At 34.4% G+C, this 18514-nt stretch overlaps 1 protein-coding gene across 4 annotated transcripts in view; it reads left to right on the plus strand.

Moving 5' to 3' along the window:
* LOC150096041 (brefeldin A-inhibited guanine nucleotide-exchange protein 3) overlaps positions 1-18514 on the plus strand; it is a 377536-nt gene that overhangs the window by 323088 nt on the left and 35934 nt on the right. For 2 of the 4 annotated variants that reach the window (XM_090408931.1, XM_090408932.1), the window contains exons 34-35: positions 7336-7499; positions 16679-17574. In XM_090408931.1, coding sequence (XP_090265057.1) covers positions 7336-7499; positions 16679-17574 — 1060 coding nt within the window. Of the gene's footprint in view, positions 1-7335; positions 7500-16678; positions 17575-18514 lie in introns of those variants that run through there. The other 2 variants (XR_016549919.1, XM_090408933.1) reach the window with 2 other exon arrangements.

The following is an 18514-nucleotide window of genomic DNA, read 5'->3' on the forward strand; positions in this document are numbered from 1 at the left end:
TTAACAAAAATTAATAAATACTTTACAAACTATGGCAGTTATAATTTTGACCTAGACAGGATAAAGTATGTGTCACATTCCATGAATTAAGAATTCAATGTATTTATGTGCAGTAAATGAGATTGAGATAAAGAGTAGTAATTGGATTTTAAAAAAAAGGAAAAAAAGTGGGATGTGATCATATAAGTCTCAAAAAACTACATATTATAATTAAACATTAAGTTCTTTACACATATCATTAATAAATCTTTTGCACATGGGAAATTTATAAAACACTTAAAGGTTGCTTCACTTCTTCCATTATTTAAAGAAGGTAACAGAAATGAAATGAGAAATTACAGACCAATAATATATCTAAAGCATTCGACTGTGTGCATCTTGACTTAATATGTCTGAAAATGTCTAGATATGTCATTAGAAGAGTTATCAATGATTGGTTCAGATCCTATTTGAATAATAAAAAACAATATACCAGCTATGTCACCTTCAATAGCACAACAAAAATAATAAAATACAGAGTCCTGCAAGGTTCTGTGTGAGTACAGACTTTTTGGGAAAATGATGTTGTTTGCTGATGACATGGCTTTAATATACACTGAAATGACCCTTGAGGATATAGAAAATTGGATGAACCATATCTTGAGACTGAATAAGTGGTTGAGCAATAATGGCCTTAAAATTAATATCAATAAAACTAAATATATATATTTCACATTAACAGATAAGCTAAATCAAGACATTTTGTTTCATGCCATTTTATAGTTATGTCCAAAAGTGTTATATATTGTAACTTAGCTATAAAAACAAAATCAGTAAAGTATTTGGGTCTCCATATCGACAGCAATCTTAAATGGAACTCAGATATCTAATTTTTAACAAAGTTGAGGTATGTAATTAACAGAATATGTTATGTTAAAAAGTTCATAAGTGCAGCATTTTTCTGATTCTTATACAATTTTTGGGTAAATTCTTCAATGCAATGCGGCATCACCTGTTGGGATAAAGATTACTACAACACTCTGCTTTCTTTGATACAAATACAAAATAGAATAATTAGAGCTATAGTCATTACTTACTTCACATATTCGACCAATGACCTGATTACCATTCATAATATTTTGCCATTACAGAAACTTTATTGTTATATATTATATGTAAGAAATAGTGTTGTAAATTTTTCTGTATATAATGTAGACTATGGTTCACGTTGTGGCTGGAACTTGCTTATAGTTCCCAAGGTAAACAAAGAAATTTTTCATAAATCCTTTGAATACATAGCAATAAGCAGCTACAATAATCTGTCAAATGAAATAAAGTCAATAACCCCAGAATATGCTTTCAAAAAATAGATTGAGACTACAAATCAAATGACTGTATCTATGAGGGCTCACCTTAACATGGTATATACTTATTATTATTATTCATGACACCTCCAAGGAGTCCGAAGACTGATCGCGGGAGGATACCTACTGTACAACTCTGTCTCCACTACTACACAGAACCTCTACTACTAATCACCTACATCATTGCCATCTACTGCCCACTACCACCACACTAGTATTTTTTTTTTGTCTCTAAATGCATGTGTTCTGAAGGACCGATTTGTCTGTATGCGGGATGAAAAACTGGGAATTCCGGAGGTAAAGATTATAAAAATCTTTATCCCCTCTCCACCTAATCCCATATGTTAAATAAAGATAATTTTTCTAAGTTGTTTTCATATGCAGTATTTGCTATTCTCGATCCATGTATTACTTTAAAAAGCTGATATTCTTTTCAGAAGAGCATTAATACCTGATAGTGATGTAATTCTGCATTTTCAGCAATATTTGTACAGGAGCTATTTCATCTCAAGATACTTAGTCATGAATAGACATAATATATGTTACAGCAATCTCTTATAAGATTATATTAATAATATTAGATTAGATTAAATATAATATTATAAGATCTAGTAATATAAGTGATTGCTCTAACTTATATATTATGACTAAGTATGTACCATGTTGTGTTGAACCCTCATAGATAGTCATTTGATTTTTGACTATTGCCTAAATTTAATTTTTCTGATAACTAGCATGGCTAGAGGCCTTGTTTACACAAAAAGTACAGTGCCTTATATGATAATAAACAGGAAAAGGAAATGTCTTTTCCATGACATGTCAGTTTCTGCATTACTGTTCAAATGATGACAGGATTTCATATGGTATCCTGTCACAGTCACAGGGAACTTCATACACTCCTGGGTGTGCTAAAGGGTGAAGTTCACACTTCATCTTCATGAAGTTCCCTGTGACTGTGACATGGCCTACTGTGGACAAACAGGAAGATCAGTTAACATCTGCCTAGAAGAACATAAAAAAATATCTTTACTACTATTACTATGGCAAGTCAGGACTGGCAGCCATGCTTTGGATACTCCTTCACACAGGATTAGATGGAAGAAAACAAATGTGCTATTTAGGAGTTGTTACAGATCTGAAAGATTAATTTTTGAGTCAGCAATGGCTTTGAAGAATTCTTCTAACCTGAGCAAGTATGGTTGCATTAATTTGCCAAAAATTTAGGAGACTGTCATCCTAAGAGCAACTCCCACATAGCTGTAATGATTTTTTTTTTCCCCAACATTAGAGGCCACCATAAATAGGACTTGAGATGTTTTGTACACTGCAGTTTTATTGTTTTACTTACTCACTGTCGCATGTACAAGTGTGTTGTGCTCTGATGATAATGCGAATTTGAAATTCAGCAGAATATAAGCAGTTAATTAAACATCTTTGATTAAATTGTTTGGTGTTAATACTGTTAAAAACTTAAGTAATGAATAACCGTCAACACCTAAGCTTATCTGTTATATTGAAGAACACTCTGACAGTAGTTATTATACCTCCTATTACTCTGGATCACGTGGTCTGATCTGTTCTGGGTCACCTAGGTTCTTTTTTGAAGGATGAGGAACTGACAGAGAGCATCCAGAGGCAAGTGACCAAGATGGTGGCAGGTCTGATTGTTCCTTGTGAGGATGGGTTGAAGATTTGTGGGTTACAGAAATTGGTTGATAGTAGAAGAAGAGTGATATGATAGAGACATACAAATTACTCTGACAAGATTTTTATAGAACTGATACAGAGACTTTTCAGTACAAGTCTGCTAGGAAGAGAAGTAGGGGTTCATCCCTGGAAATTGAGCAAGAGTATGGTTAGCATTGGTGGGAAAGCTAGACTATTTGCTTTGAGAGTGGTGAATGGGTGGAATAGTTTGCCAGTCTGTTATGGGTGTCATGTCAATGGATGAATTGAAAGTGAAGTATGACAGATATGAGGGTGGTCTGAAAAGTTCTTGGCCTAATGTTGTGTCCCAATTTACGATTTCTACTCTAATCTTACAAATTCCTTTTATCTATATTCTTCTAACTTCTATGCCCGAGATTTTACCAAAACTTATACCAATATCTAAGTTATTGCTCCCCGTAGTACCCCTAATATTTGTATTTATACTGCGCCTTTTGGGATATTTAGTTTAGGATATTACATACATAAACAAGGAGAAAGAACTCAAATATATCTTAAAGTGTAACTATTGCAGTCGTGACACTTAACTCGATTCTCAACTTAAATTTTCCGCGTGACTAAGTACAATATTTTCAAGTGGTTATCAACTGCACCATTTATGTTGCCATGAATAGGGAGAAGGTCAATCTCGAATATATCTCTTAGTATTTAAATATTATTGCAGTCGTGACTCTTAATCTCTTTCCTCAACATTAAATTTCCCGCGTGATTAGGTACGATGATTTTAAGCGGTGCATTGGATTAGCAACATCAGACAACTCTTTTATCATTGAACAAAAGGTTTATTAAGTTTCTAAACATGGTACAATTCAAATACTAAACTAAAATACTTATAGACTAACATTAAATCATTACAAGCAATATGGCTATTTGTGATTATGCCGCCATACACATTAATTCATAAATTCACCTGATGTGAACAAATTAGATCAATTCACACTATCTGATTTTTCATACTGAAGTAGATTAACAAATTATTCACTGCTAACACATACTTGTGACATTTCAATTATTTTATACATTACATTAGGCATTCAATTCTTAGGATACGTAATTACTTAATTCACACTATTCCGTTATACCGTTATTTGCACTAACACACAATTATGTCATTTAAATATCTTGTGCAATATAATAGACATGCAAAAATACCTTAGGACTCTTAATCATTCACAAATCTTTAACACTAATCAATCTACACATAACACATTCTATCATATACTAAAGTCCTAGTATAACTTCAACAGTTCTGTATTGGAATCACGATACTTTTCACAGACAAATTTCTAGCTAACATAGGTTATGATTTACAGTACCTTTCTTGAGCTCTTCGTATGGGCCTTTATTCTTTTCCAAACGAACCTCTGGTATAACTTCTCGTAACTCTGGAATACTTTAACACACATATATTTGCTCTACTATCAGCAACGAGGACATCGATCTCTTTACAGCTTTCTGCTTTGCGTAATTATCACTAACGTCGAAACGAAGAAGATCCCTCCTTTTCTAGGACTCTATCGCAATTTTTCCTTTGCTTCCTACTCGGGAAAACGGGAATCGAAATCCCGCTCACTTTCGTTTCCATGTTGTGACGAGGAGATATCACCCCTGTCGCCACTCAGGAAAAACCCCGTGAACTCCACCGGAACCAAAACCAAACTCCAAGGCCAAAAGCGACTATCCAAAAAAAAGTTCTCCCCAGGGGTTTACCAACACTTTTATAGCTGCTCTCCTAACGGCACCTTTTCTTACTTCCTTTCTCCTCCTTCTACTTGTTTTTTAATCATCGACCAATTAGGGTGGCGTTTTCTCGCCAAACGTCATTTGATCGGCAAGCCCAATCTCAATGTTTCAATCCGGGGATCGGCCCTAAGCGATAGCTTTGCTTTTCTTGTGCTAGCCTAACTTAATCCCCTTTCAAACTTTTTCTATGAATTCTACTTAATAACTTAATCTCTCACATAACGTATTTTATGACTCACCCCTTTTTACTTATTTACTTAACTCTCTCATTTTTAATCGTATTACAATATTAATCTATACTTTTCTTTGTTAGCTACTTATTTAGTTAGAATTCCTTATTTTAAGTCATATTACAATATTAATACATTCCTTCCTTTATCAGCTACTTTAACAACAACCCTTACGTTTTATACATATTACTGGATGCAAGAAATTTTCCATTAAATAACTCATTTTTTTATGCAGGGGTTTTAATTTATGATATTTATTCTTCATGTTACACCATGATAGCTGAGAATACTATATTCCTAAGATATCAGGTGTAATACTAACAATGAAAAAACGAATTTATAATTTCAAAATTTTTTTTTTTCAACATAATCTTCCTTAAGACTAATTCATTTATTCCAACGATGCTCCAGTGCTATTATCCCATCCCTGTAGTGGTTCTCAGTAAGATCTGCAAAATATCCCTCTACAGCTTCAATAACCTCTTGATTCGAAGAAAAATGCTGACTAGTGAGGAAGAGTTTTAGTTTTGGGAAGAAATAGAAGTCAGAGGGAGCCAAATCTGTGGAATAGGGTGGATGTTCCAACAATTCATAGGGCAGGTGCATTGTCCTGATGAAAGATGATTTTTTCCTTCTGCAAACCGGGTCTTTTCTCACGAATTTTTTCGTCTAGTCTGGTTAAAAGATTAGAATAATATTTCCTAGTTATTTTTTTACCCTTTTCAAGATAATTAATAAACACAATGCTTTAGCATCCCAAAACACCGATGCCATGACCTTTCCTGCTGATGGAATCAACTTTGTCTTCTTTGGCACTGAACAACCAGTTTCTGTCCACTGTTTTGACTGCTGTTTGGATTCTGGTGTGTAATGGTGAATCCAGGTCTCATCCATAGTAATAAATCGACCCGCAAAATCAGTTTTATTCTCGTTAAAACGCTCCAAGCACTGTTCAGACATTTTCATACGAGTGCATTTTTGATCTGCTGTGAACAAGCGTGGCACCCATCTTGTGCAAAGCTTTTTCATTTGCAATTCTTCGTGCAAAATATATCCTACACATTCTTTTGAAATGCCTATAGTCTCAGCAATTTGACTGGCCAGTCATCCAATACCATATCGTGCACTTGATCAATGATTTCTGGTGTTGTTACACTTTTTGGATGTCCTTCACATGGATCATCTTCAAGGCTGGTGCAGCCATGTTTAAACTCGGCTTCCCACTTCTTAATTGTTGAAAATGAAGGAGAAGAGTGCCCATGAACTTTGAATGAATTTCTTTTGGCTTTAAACCTTCTTTTACAAAGAATTTAATAACAGTACAATACTCAATTTTATCCATTTCAAGGGATGCGACAGCACTTTTGCTTCAGACAGCTGTATAAAACAAACTACTTGATAGAATGACTTGCAATTTCACATGGATGCTTATGACAGATGTACCAAGTTAGAAAAAAAAAAATCTTGCCGATAGTTTTGCCATCTATGGTCAAGGCCGAGAACTTTTCAGACCACCCTCGTACTTCGTGTCATAGCAGCACTAGATGCAGTCTTTGCTACGTACGCTTGCAATATGTCCTCTAAACTTCAGTCTGCTGTCAACCATCACTCCCAAATTTCAAAACTCATTCACTTCCTGCAGTTCAGCACCATCAATATAGTACACAGCCTTATATTTCTGCACTCCAAAATGCAACACCTTGAACTTATTAATATTGAAATTACCACGCCACTCCTTAGTCCTAGTCAAAAGTGTATTCAAATCTTTCTTAAGGGGAATTAATATCAGCAGTGCTACTTATAATTCTTCCCAATTTTGCATCATCAGCAAACTATATAATAATATAATATTGGAAGTTTTTCCACTTGGTTATTCTATTATAAAGTAAAGATGCCAAGAAATTATATACTTGGTTTAATCTTTTATCCAAGTTTAAGCAAACAAGTTTGTGCCTGAACTATTTTCAGGACTGGGGCAACTCATATATAGAAGCTTATGACTTCACATCACTGGGATACTGAGGCAAGTGATGTGAAGTCATAAGCTTCTATATACGAGTTGCCCCAGTCCTGAAAATAGTTCAGGTGCAGACTTTTGTTTACACTTGGATAAAGGATTAAACCAAGTATATAATTTCTTGGTATCTTTACTTTATAATAATATAGTATGCTTTGGACATTAGGAGTTTTGCTTTGTGTAGACTTTTCATGAACTATGCATAGAGGTATTATGTAGCTCACTTTTTTTTTCCATTCTATATAATCGTTTTTTTTTTTTTTATCTTTATTAGAGTGCCATTTCGAAGTTTGGTTGTGGGTTTATTGTCTCACCAAATATTGCTACAGACTTTGGGAACTATCCTCCTCCATGGTACTCGCTTTCTTCTTCCTAGTTTAGTTGCTTTGTTGCCACAGTCCCAAGAGAATCATTTTCAACAAGACAGCACTTTGCCAGGTAAGGTTAGATGTTATTAGTTGTAATGATGGCATCGGTGGTGGAACTATATTAAAAATGAAGACATTGGAAGGAATGTGACATTATTGATATTAAGAATGTATAAAGGAACCAATCACAGGTAGTATGAGTTCACTAAGGTTACCGTATCATGCTGTAGTAACCTTAGTGAAAATTTACAGAATATGTATTCAAAGCAAAAATGGCAGGAGGGGGGAAAGGGGGGATAAACAGCCTTAGTTTTTCATCTAAGATTTGTTTAAATTCAACTTTTTTTATGTATGTATGTGTGTGTGTGCGTAACTGTAAAAGCCCGAAAAGTGGTAAATCCCAGCATTTACCATAGTGAGGTGGTAAAAGTCTGAAAAATGCTTCCATTTCGGGCTTTTACAAACCATTTCAGTAAATGCCAGCATTTACCAACATCAATGGTAAAAGCCCATTTTGTTTACATTATAATAATTTACCTTTGTCAATTTAAATTTGAAACATAATGTCCATAATAATATTAAACATAACTGCTTTATTATTTTACTACATTTAATTAATGTATTATAAGAAAATATTCATGAAATAAAAGTAACTTATTTACCTAACCTAAACCTATCCTTCCGACCACTTTGTTATGTTGTTTGTTTCAATCCATGTTGACAGTATTGTTTTACTTGAACACTTTTAGCTTCTTTCACTTCATTCAACAGAGAATTGTATCTCTCACTTGGTAAATAAAAGTTATCCTTCTTATTATTCACTGATTCACTCAAAAGATCATAAAACTTTTTCCACGCAGTATCACTCATTTTCATGAAGGAAATTAAAAAAAAAATGTAAAATATGTTAGCTCAAAAAAAAAAACAGATTCTAGATTGTAGCTGCTCACACCTATCTATACTCGCACTGTACAGGCTTTTACCAAAATGGTTTGGTAAAAGCCCGAAATGGAAGCATTTACAAGCCTTTTTCAGACGTTTACCACCTCACTATGTTAAATGCTAGGATTTATTGGTAAAACCTAGGATTTACCAATTTTCAGGCTTTTACAGTAATATGTATATAATAATAAATTCAGAAAGAAACAATGGATTGATGAGTATCTCAGAAGACAGAAATGTGACTTCTGATTTTCTAATTAATTAAATTAGAGATTGAACTAATTAAGACAATTTTAGGAAAAAAATTTATTGAGAACTGTTAATAAATTCTGTTTTGAAATAAATTCTATCATTGCATCTTATATAGAGGATACATGAGAGATATGTTATCATCCGTTAGAAGATAACTTCCAGGAAATGGTGATTTGGAGGGGGGGAATTGTTGGTTTTTCACTCTTCAGCCATAACGATTATTATGCTAATTCTTCTGGTTGAATAAAAAGAAAAATAATCAGTTTACTTTTTTCTTTTTTTTTTCAAAAAAAAATTTTTTTTGAATGAATATTTGTTAAAAGGATTTATTAAGAATTCTTGTTGATAATATATTCATTCTTTTAAAATTGCTAGGAATTACTTCTTAAATATTCCAGTTTTTTTTATATCTGGTGCACACATGAAAGGCCACGAGACCTATAGCACATTATGCCATGTGGGCAAGATGGATAGAAGAAAGGAGAAATCTATTCACATTTCTCCTTTCTTCCAGAAATCTTTTGCTTGAACAGCTGATGATTGTAATCTTTCAGGAAGGCAGAGTGGGGGGAGACTGTTCCAAAGGACAGAAGTAGATGGAATGAAAGAGAAGGCAATGAAGTTGGTTCAGTAAGTTTCAAGATGAATTGTAAAAGTGTTGGTTAGCAGTGGCTCTTGTTTTAATGATGTGGTGGAGAGTGGAGGAATAATAGTAGAGGAATAATCAGCATAATCACAAGGGAAAGCTACAACAAAAAATGTTAATCCCATTTACAGAGCTGTGCTAAGGTCTTTAAAATTAAATGATTTGAAATAAAATTAACTTCAATACAACCCCAACCTTCCTTTTTGGGGGGTTCGATATATAGATGATGTGTTTGCCATCTGGCTAGACTCAGAAGACTCTCTACTTATCTATTTAACCAAAATCAACAGCCTACACCCACACATCAACTTTACTATGGAAAACAGAAAAGGATGGACAATTAATCTTCCTGGACATCCTCCTTTCCAGTACTCCATCTGAAATGCTTATAGTGAATAGAAATTTACTAAGCCTACCTTTACAGGCCACTACATACAGCAAGATTCAACACATCATCCATCTCAAAAAATAGACATCTTCAAATCTTTGCTCAACAGAGCACATATTTGCTCCAGTTCCCAAGCTCTCCAACAAGAATTGAACACTCCAGTGCATCTTACTGCAGAATGATGTCACCTCAACACAGTTTAAATGCATCTTGGACTCTTACAAGCCATTGCCAAAAATCCTGAATCTGGACAACAAGTCCCTATCCCATATATTGCAGGCATCTGAGATGATTGCTAAGATCCTGAAAAAATATAATCTAGTCCTACTTTTTTCCTTATCAACAAAATCTCCTCTTGGTTACCATCCATGAAAGATAAACAGCCCCCCCCCTTTTTTTTTTCTCTGGTGTTTACCAAGTTCAGTGTGGAGTGTCTCTGCTTGTACTTTGGACAAACAGGATGTTCTGTTGAAAAATGACTACAAGAACATCAATCTTATATTAATAACGATAAACTTGAAAAATCTGGCCTGCTCAGCATGGAGTGGACACAAATTTGATAATCATTCATTAAAGATTTTAAAAGCTGGGAACTAAGTTATGATTGGCATTATATAGTGCAGCTGAACAGCAAAGATTTTTCAGATATTTGATATCTCTGCACAGTGTTCATTATCAGTTTAATAACAGTTCTATATATGGCAGTTTATATTTTAGGAATCAATCTGTTAATATAAGTTTTTTGCAAATTACATTTCTTGTTGTAGTGATTTATGCCGTAGAGCATAGAAAGATATTGAATGACCAATTTTTATTAGCATTCTCCTTATGATTTATACTGGCAATAACATCATGGACAATTGAAACCATGAAGACTTAAGGTCAACTATTTGATACACACACACACATACAAGGGGACCTAGAAAATTTTGATAGAAAGAATGAACAAGGATGCTCTTTCTTGTGGTTATATCAGTTGCTTTAATATCATTTTTGTTCTAGGTGTTTATCAGAACTTTCCATCCATCCCCCTCATATATATATATATAAAGATAACCATGACCTTGCTATGAACATACTTTATATAATCATTTATATTATTTTATTTAATGAAGGACTTTTTTGACAACTGTTGTTTGGTGTCATGATCATAAACAAATGTCTCCTTATGATTTCATTGCCTATTAACATCATCATCATCATCATCAAATTCCTGCCATGTACCCTCAAGGGGTGTACAGGATATGATAGTACTACATGAAAAAATTACATCATTACTAACTTTACTAACATCATTACTAACTTTACTAACATCATTACTAACATTACTAACTTTACTAAAATAAAAAATGATGGTACAACATGACAAATTGCCTATTAACATTGATTTTAAAAAATTCTCATTACCACATCAGTGCTCAAAGAAATTATTATCTACAGACAGGTGATGTTCCCTTTCCTCTTCTGTTCACAGCTGTTTAATAACACATAAATGATGTGTCATATTACTGATGAATTTCAGCATGTTTTATTCTTATTATAAAATTCATAGGGACAAGGTAGTTTTAGTGAGATTCCTTAAAATGCCATTTTACCTATGCAGCTCTGGCTGAGACATTTTGGTAGCTTATGTAACAGTGTTCAGAGTCAGTGCATTTAGACATGTCAAGGTATATTGAACACAACTGCAATGAGCATTGTGTTCAATATACCTTGAAATATCCCTAATATCCCTAATATTAGACTTCAACATCTGTAGATAATTTTTCGAACAAGTTTGGCCACACTGTGCAGTATGCCCTCTGAACTTAGTCTCTGTCTGCCTTTACACCCAAGTCCCTAGGCTTATCAATTTCCTGCAAACCATTAATGTGATATGTATGTATGTAATCTTTTCAACCCAAAGTGCATAGCCTTACATTTTGAAACATTAAATCAATAACCATTATCCTTTGCCCACACTGCCAGTTTATTTAAATCATTCCTACAGGATATCGATATTACCAAAATCAAAATCAGCTAACATCTTTTATTCCCTTACAGGGAGTAGATGAGTACGTTTTACCCCTATGGGTAAATACCCCCTAGGGGTATTTTACCCCTTTTGGAGGCTGAGTGAGCAGCTCAATCTCCACTGGTAGCCAGTCAGTGATAGCTGGCCCAAAGCTATCACTAATTAAGCAGCATGCTATGAAGAGATGGCTAACAAGTGCCTGCCATCTTGTAGTACCTAACACAATATTTTTAATGTCTGAAAATAGTGTGGGTTCTACAGTTGATTTTCTTGAGTTTATGGGATGAAAAACCCGAGTTTCCAGGAGGGAAAAAGCCACATGCCTGGGCCAGAGATTGACTAACTCGGAAACCAGTCAAAAAAAAAAGTCTCAAAAAAGTTCTTCTAGTCAGCTAATTATATATTTGGTTTTATCCTTTATCCAAGTGTAAGCAAACAAAGTTTCTGCCTGAAGTACTTTCAGGACTGGAGCAACTCATGGTAAAGGTGCTATAAGTTCTCATCACTTGGCTTAGTATCCCATAATGCAAAGCACATATCCTTGCAGACACTTACAAATTCCTTCATTCATCAAATTCATTCCATACATCTATAAAATGTGACTCATTAGCAGTTATAGGTTTAATCATAAGGTATGTATGTATGATTAAATACATAATCATAAATGTATCTCATTCAGTGAGTATGTTTTTTTCTGTTTTAATTTTAAATTACTTTCAAATCAGTTATTTATTGGACACACTTTTTTCTTATTGCCAAATAAGAAGGCATATTATCTTTAGAAATTTTGGTTCCCATTACCTGTAATATATTGTTTTGTGTATATGAAGAATATTATTAATCCATTGTTTTTTAGAATTTACCAGAGAGCTTATAAGATTATAAATTTTGGCATTGGAGTTGTCTTGGTTTGGAGGAAAGGCATGAACTCTGCCCATGAGCCTTTATATTGCCCAGTGGTTAAATTCTAAATGAATAAGTTCCAGGGCCCTATACAAAATAACCAATTGCAACCATATGCCTGGGGAAAGAGCGTCCTAGGTTTGATTCCCATCGGAGAAGTGAGAAGCTGAAGGATCTTCCACAATCAAGTTAGCCAGTCTTGGGCATGGACAGCAGGGTTTTTGTCATCCTGGTTGGCCGAGTGGTTAGCATATCCACTCTATAGCCCAAAGGCTGAGGGTCGAATCCCGCTGTGGGCATGGATGTTTGTGATTGTCTGTGAAAGTACTAGTGTCGGTGGTAGATGGTGTTGATGTTAGATGACGAAGGTTGGTGGAGTAGTGAGACGAAGAGTTGTAGAGTAGATGCCCTCCCTTGATGAGTCTTTGGACTCCCTGGAGGTGTGATGTAATAATAATAATAATAATAATAATATTTACCTTTGAATGCTATCCAGGAAAGCTCCAAACCTCCCGGTCCCTTTCATCACACGTTTGTAATCAGGCGACTGTTGAAATTGACTTTATATATACATTCGAAACTATAAACAGTTGTTGAATAATAACACAATAATGTAGGCATAATTACCGTAAGGGAAGAAAAGTCACAAAACAGAAAAATGTTCCTACAAAATAACCAATTGTATTTACCTTTGAATGCGATCCACTGGTTGAGTGTCCAGCAACTCTTTCCTTTCGTTTAGCGTATTAATATTATTGCATTGCAACTGATGGGAATTCTGTGTTTCTTTGGATTCATTACAGACCTCTCTCTTCAGAAACTACACACAAACTGTCATTACAAACTCATTTTGTATTATCACAGTCATCCGAGCTATTTTTCCACTTAAAGAAGGTGCCAATGTACTTATCCATAGTTGAAATACCGTATTTACTCGAATATAACTCACCCTTGCATATAACTCACACCCCTGATTTTACTTTTTGAAAAAAGAAATTTAAAAGTTTAACATATACCTCGCACATGAAAAAAGCTTAAATATGTTCACGTCGGACGATAGTAACTTGCTTGCAGCAGGTAAACAACACGTCCTCCCCAACAGCCACTATACTGCAGAGGCAAGAAAAACAAGTACTTTTATTATGTCAGTGAATAAGGTACGAGCAGTCTGTGTAATATATTTCTCAACAAATAGTGCAATTAGAAACAACTGGGATAAAAACGACATTAATGAATGAATCACTTGTCCACTCATATAGAAACTATGCTGTATAGACTCGAGCAAAACCTTATGTTGCACCGGCAAACACAGTACTAACTAAAAACTATTATTATTAATTAGATGTCTGTGAGTTCACTCTCTGTAAGGCAGCAGTAAAATTCAACCGAACGTATTAAAATTTGTAAATGTGTTAAAATCAAGAAATATATATATACAGTGGTGTCTTGGTTAATGACAGTAATCCGTTCCAGGATTACTGTCGTTAACCAAAACCATCATTATCCAAGGCACGATTTCCCATAAGATTTAATTGAAAATCGATTAATTTGTTCTGGCTCCTCCCCACAACCATAATACATATTAAAAATGCAGATAAAACTCATTTAAAATGTCATAAAAATATGGTAAATATCATTTATTTATTATACAGTTTATATATTTGCTACAAAAAAATTAACATTAGTAAAATGAATTGTTCATAAAAACAGTTTTTAATTATCAATCTTCACCAGAAGGACAATTGGGCTCGCTTCGGAGTTTTTTTGACAAATGGACCTGTAAAAAACATGTCTACGGTTGTTTGCTTCTGCCTCTTTTTTAAAATGTTTCTGAAAAACTGCATGGACTTTTCATTAAATAGATCTGCAGTTCTGATAACCTCAGATTTGTTTGGATTCCATTTCATAGCAACATTTTCAACTTCCTCCCACTTTGCCAAAACATTTTTGATTTCAGCAGTCGTAATTTGTTCTTTCTCTCCATCCTCATCTTCAGATGAAATTTCCATTTCCTTTTCTCCACATTGCTTGAAAAGTTCTTTTAGCTCATCAGTAGTCAGTTCTCGGTCATGCATCTCCAATAATTCTTCAACATCTTCTTTCTCTGCTTCCAAGTTAAGATCATGAGCAGTTGCCACAATATCCTTTACCAATTTGTGTCCTTCATCTGAAGTTTCTTCATTACCAAATTCTCCTTCTTCTATAATTCTTGTAAAGCTATTGACATATTTATCTGCTGCTTTGTCAGCAATAGCTGCCTCTCCGTGTCTGACCACACTATGAATTTCTGTTCTTTTTTTAAAGTGGTCAAACCAACCTCTGCTATCTTTGAAATCATCACCATTATCTACCTCAGAACTTGATCCCGAAGCCTTCTTTTTCAAATCTTGATAAATCTGTTTAGCTTTCTGACAGATTGCATTTTGAGATGTAGTATCGCCGCCATTTCTCTTTCTTTGATCCAAATTAGTAATAGATTTTCCATTTGCTCAAAAAGAAGCCCTCTGACATTCAACCTTAGCTACCATATTTCTTAGCCAAAATGGTTGATATTGTAGAATGACTGGTTTCATATATTCAAGCTAGCTGCATAACTTTCACACCTTCATGATGTTTTGCTATTATTTCTTTCTTCTGTTCAATAGAGAAAATTTTTCTGTTTTTTTTCCCCTCACTAGCTTTCTTTTTGGGACCCATTTTGTCACACGGTAAAAAAATTCAGTCTATAAAAAAAAAGATACGCAAAATATGGTATTATTACAAATTGTACAACACTAAGACAAGGGATACAACAAACATATTGTCACCTGAAAATAAAAGTAACTTTTTGAAATAAAAGTTAACAGTTAAATTCAAAACCTGCAATTTTTGACTTAGTGCATTTTGCTTGTAAGGTGACGATGTTAGATACAGCACTTACCGCAACATACACTGATTAGCAGCTTATAGATACAAAGATTATTATACAGATGAGATTTGATTTTGCCTTTTGATGGCAAACGAACAGTGACACGCACCCACCAATTTATTGTCTATATGAACCAACACACAAAAAATAAATGCTTAAATACTCATTTTCATCATAAAACTCATTTATAACCACAAATTTTAAAATAAAGCACAGTACACTACAAGAAAAGAAACAATAAACGGAAAATATAAGCAGCTGGCTATGATGGGTCAAACATATCTGAGCTTCCTAGCTATGCTGCGTGGCTGTTCTCTATTCGACAATGTCTTCCCGCACGTGGCTGAGTGCAATCGGAAAATTCCAGTTTTTTAGATCGGATAGAGGTTCACATAATCGAGAGTCGTTAACCAAGAGATTTTTTTCTTACAGCCACTCGTCGTTAACCAAGGCACCACTGTATAGTGAATGTTGTTATGGCAGTTTCACATATGGAATTCGGTTGGAGAGAGTTAGCATTTCAATTCAATTGTCAGTTATGCTTTGATCTTTTGGTCGCGTGATCTTTTGTTAATACCGCACCAATCATATGCACATCGCTGCCATTGCTGTCTGTTTCACATAAGGCTTAATTACTGCAAAGGGAGAAAAGTCACAAAAACAGAAAAATGTTCCAAGTCCACTGCATAAAAAAGTTCCAGGGCCTGGCCCCGGAGAACCCCAGCTGAATTTAACCACTGATATTGCCTTTTATTAGTGCTTTTAGGTTTCAGGCCTGGCAGTTGTTTTGAAGTTGGTTCTCATCATTGATCAAGCAGCCCTTAAGAAGGCAAAAAAAAAACCTCTGTTCAATACCATAGCAATCCTATGTCAGAAGGTTATATTTTTCATAATTATAATATTAGAATATACAGCCTAAAGTTTCTGCCTTAATGAGAACCGATAGTGCAAAACAGCTGTCAAGGCAATAAAACCTCAAAAGCAGTACAATGCAAGTTTATGAGCTCCTGGGCAAAAAGCCATGTCCTTGTTGCAAACCAAGGCCACTGTGCCCACTCATTACGTCTGTGGGGAATTTCACAGTCACCCTCTTGTACATCTTGGAGCCTTTTTTTAGGTCTGTGTTCTTATAGGTATTATTGTATATAATAAATCAGAAATTGCATTCTTAATTCAGTATTGTATGATTGTTTCAGGATCCCTACAGCACTTACCAGTACCACAACTTCAAGAGCTTCTTACATGTTTGAAGGAATCATATGAAACTGCATGTGAATTTGATGCTAGACCTGGATTGAAGTTCCTTGTACAAAAAGTAGCTGAAACAGATGTAGCTGCAAACCTTTATAAACAAGCAGGAATTAGTTGGACTATACAAGCCTTAGTGATGTTTAACTTGTGTCTTCATAGTAAAGAGTTATCTATGGAATTGGTAAATAACAAACTCTCTCCTGATATCGTAAATGACATATCAGGCCATTCTGTTTCAAAGGATAACCATCAAGATGTTAATTCCCAAAGAAAGAATGAAGACATTAATTATAAAATGACTCAGGCTGTTTCAGTGATGGATGAATTAGTATCCTTTAATCCTTTTCAAAATCTTAAGAATTGTTTTAAATGCCTCTGCGACACCTATGTAGAAATGGTGCTTGATAAAGATGGACAAATTACTGCTGTTGACAGAATGTCTAATGAGCCTATTTTCTTTTTGACTGCTCAGTTGGATGACTTCTCAGAATTACTCCTTCAAAAGAAAAGAACTAGTGAAAGTGAATTGTTTGGAAATTCAACAGATTTTCAGAAAACAGAGTTGCAAAAACAGGTGAGTAATGACAGTGTTGAATCTGATGATGGAAATATAGGACCTGCAGAAGAAGAGGAAAATGTGGATAAAGTGTATACTGTAGCTACAGAGAAAGTGATTCACTCAATGATGAATGAATACAAGCGAAGAAAAACAAAGCATACTATGCCATGTGCATTAAAAGAAAGAGTCAAGAAGAAAAGCAGTTCTGATAAACTAAGCGTATCTGGTGAAAACTCTCTTCCACAAGAAATAGATAAACAGAGACGAATGTCAATTATGAAGGTAAGTTTGAGCCAAAGCACAATGTTCTTGTTCTTAGTTTCCATCTAATTATGATTTCTATACTCTTGAATATCTTTTTTGAAGCATATTATAAAATTTTTATGGAATCATGTGGGTGCATACATATAGCCCCTTGGAAATGTTTGTTTCCATAGCATTAGATATACCAAAAAAAAGACTATTATAGGCTCAGTTCTAGTTGCTGACTAAGGGAACTTTTTCTAGACTTTGCTTCAGCCATTTCCTGAGTTAGTCAATCTTTAGCAGAGGCAAGGAGGATTTCCCTCCTAGAAACTTAGGTTTTAAAAACTGCAACTCAAAAAATCAAAATATTAAAGAATTTTTTTTATATAAAGTCATATATCTAATAAAAAAAGAAATGCCCAGGATATTTCATCTTTTAAGAAACCAGTCAGCTCTGCTAGTTTCAAAATAATTACTCCACCAGACAGTACCCACAATGGACCCTTAGTGAACTCCAAAAGATCTCTTGTTTTCCCCATTATGATCAAAACTATTGATGATTACTGACCAGCAGCATTCTTTAATAGTTTTCTAGAATATGTGATGATGTGCATGACCAAGTATTTTGCATATAAGCAATAGTTATGTATATCTGCATAAGGGGTTCTAGTTTAGTGGCCAGTATTTGTAGAAGATAGAATGACTCTTGGAGGGGATGTTAGTGGAGGAGAGTGGGAGATTGGTAATTGCTACAGAGGATATAGTTGAGGTATTCAATGAGCAGTTTATCAAGATATTTTATTCTCATGAATGTGACATCATTAGAAGCTTAAGGTGTGAGAGTATAGTGGAAGGACTGATAGTGAGTGGGAAGGAAATGTATGAGGAATTAAGCAAGCTTGATTAACACTTTCATTGCCAAGCTAAAAATTGGAATTTCGTGTGGTGGCCAAATTTTTTATATTTTTTTATTTAG

Source organism: Typopeltis vanoorti, chromosome 19 (genome assembly GCF_054136105.1).
Source record: "Typopeltis vanoorti isolate ZY-2024b chromosome 19, IOZ_Tvanoo_1.0, whole genome shotgun sequence".
NCBI lineage: Eukaryota > Metazoa > Arthropoda > Arachnida > Uropygi > Thelyphonidae > Typopeltis > Typopeltis vanoorti.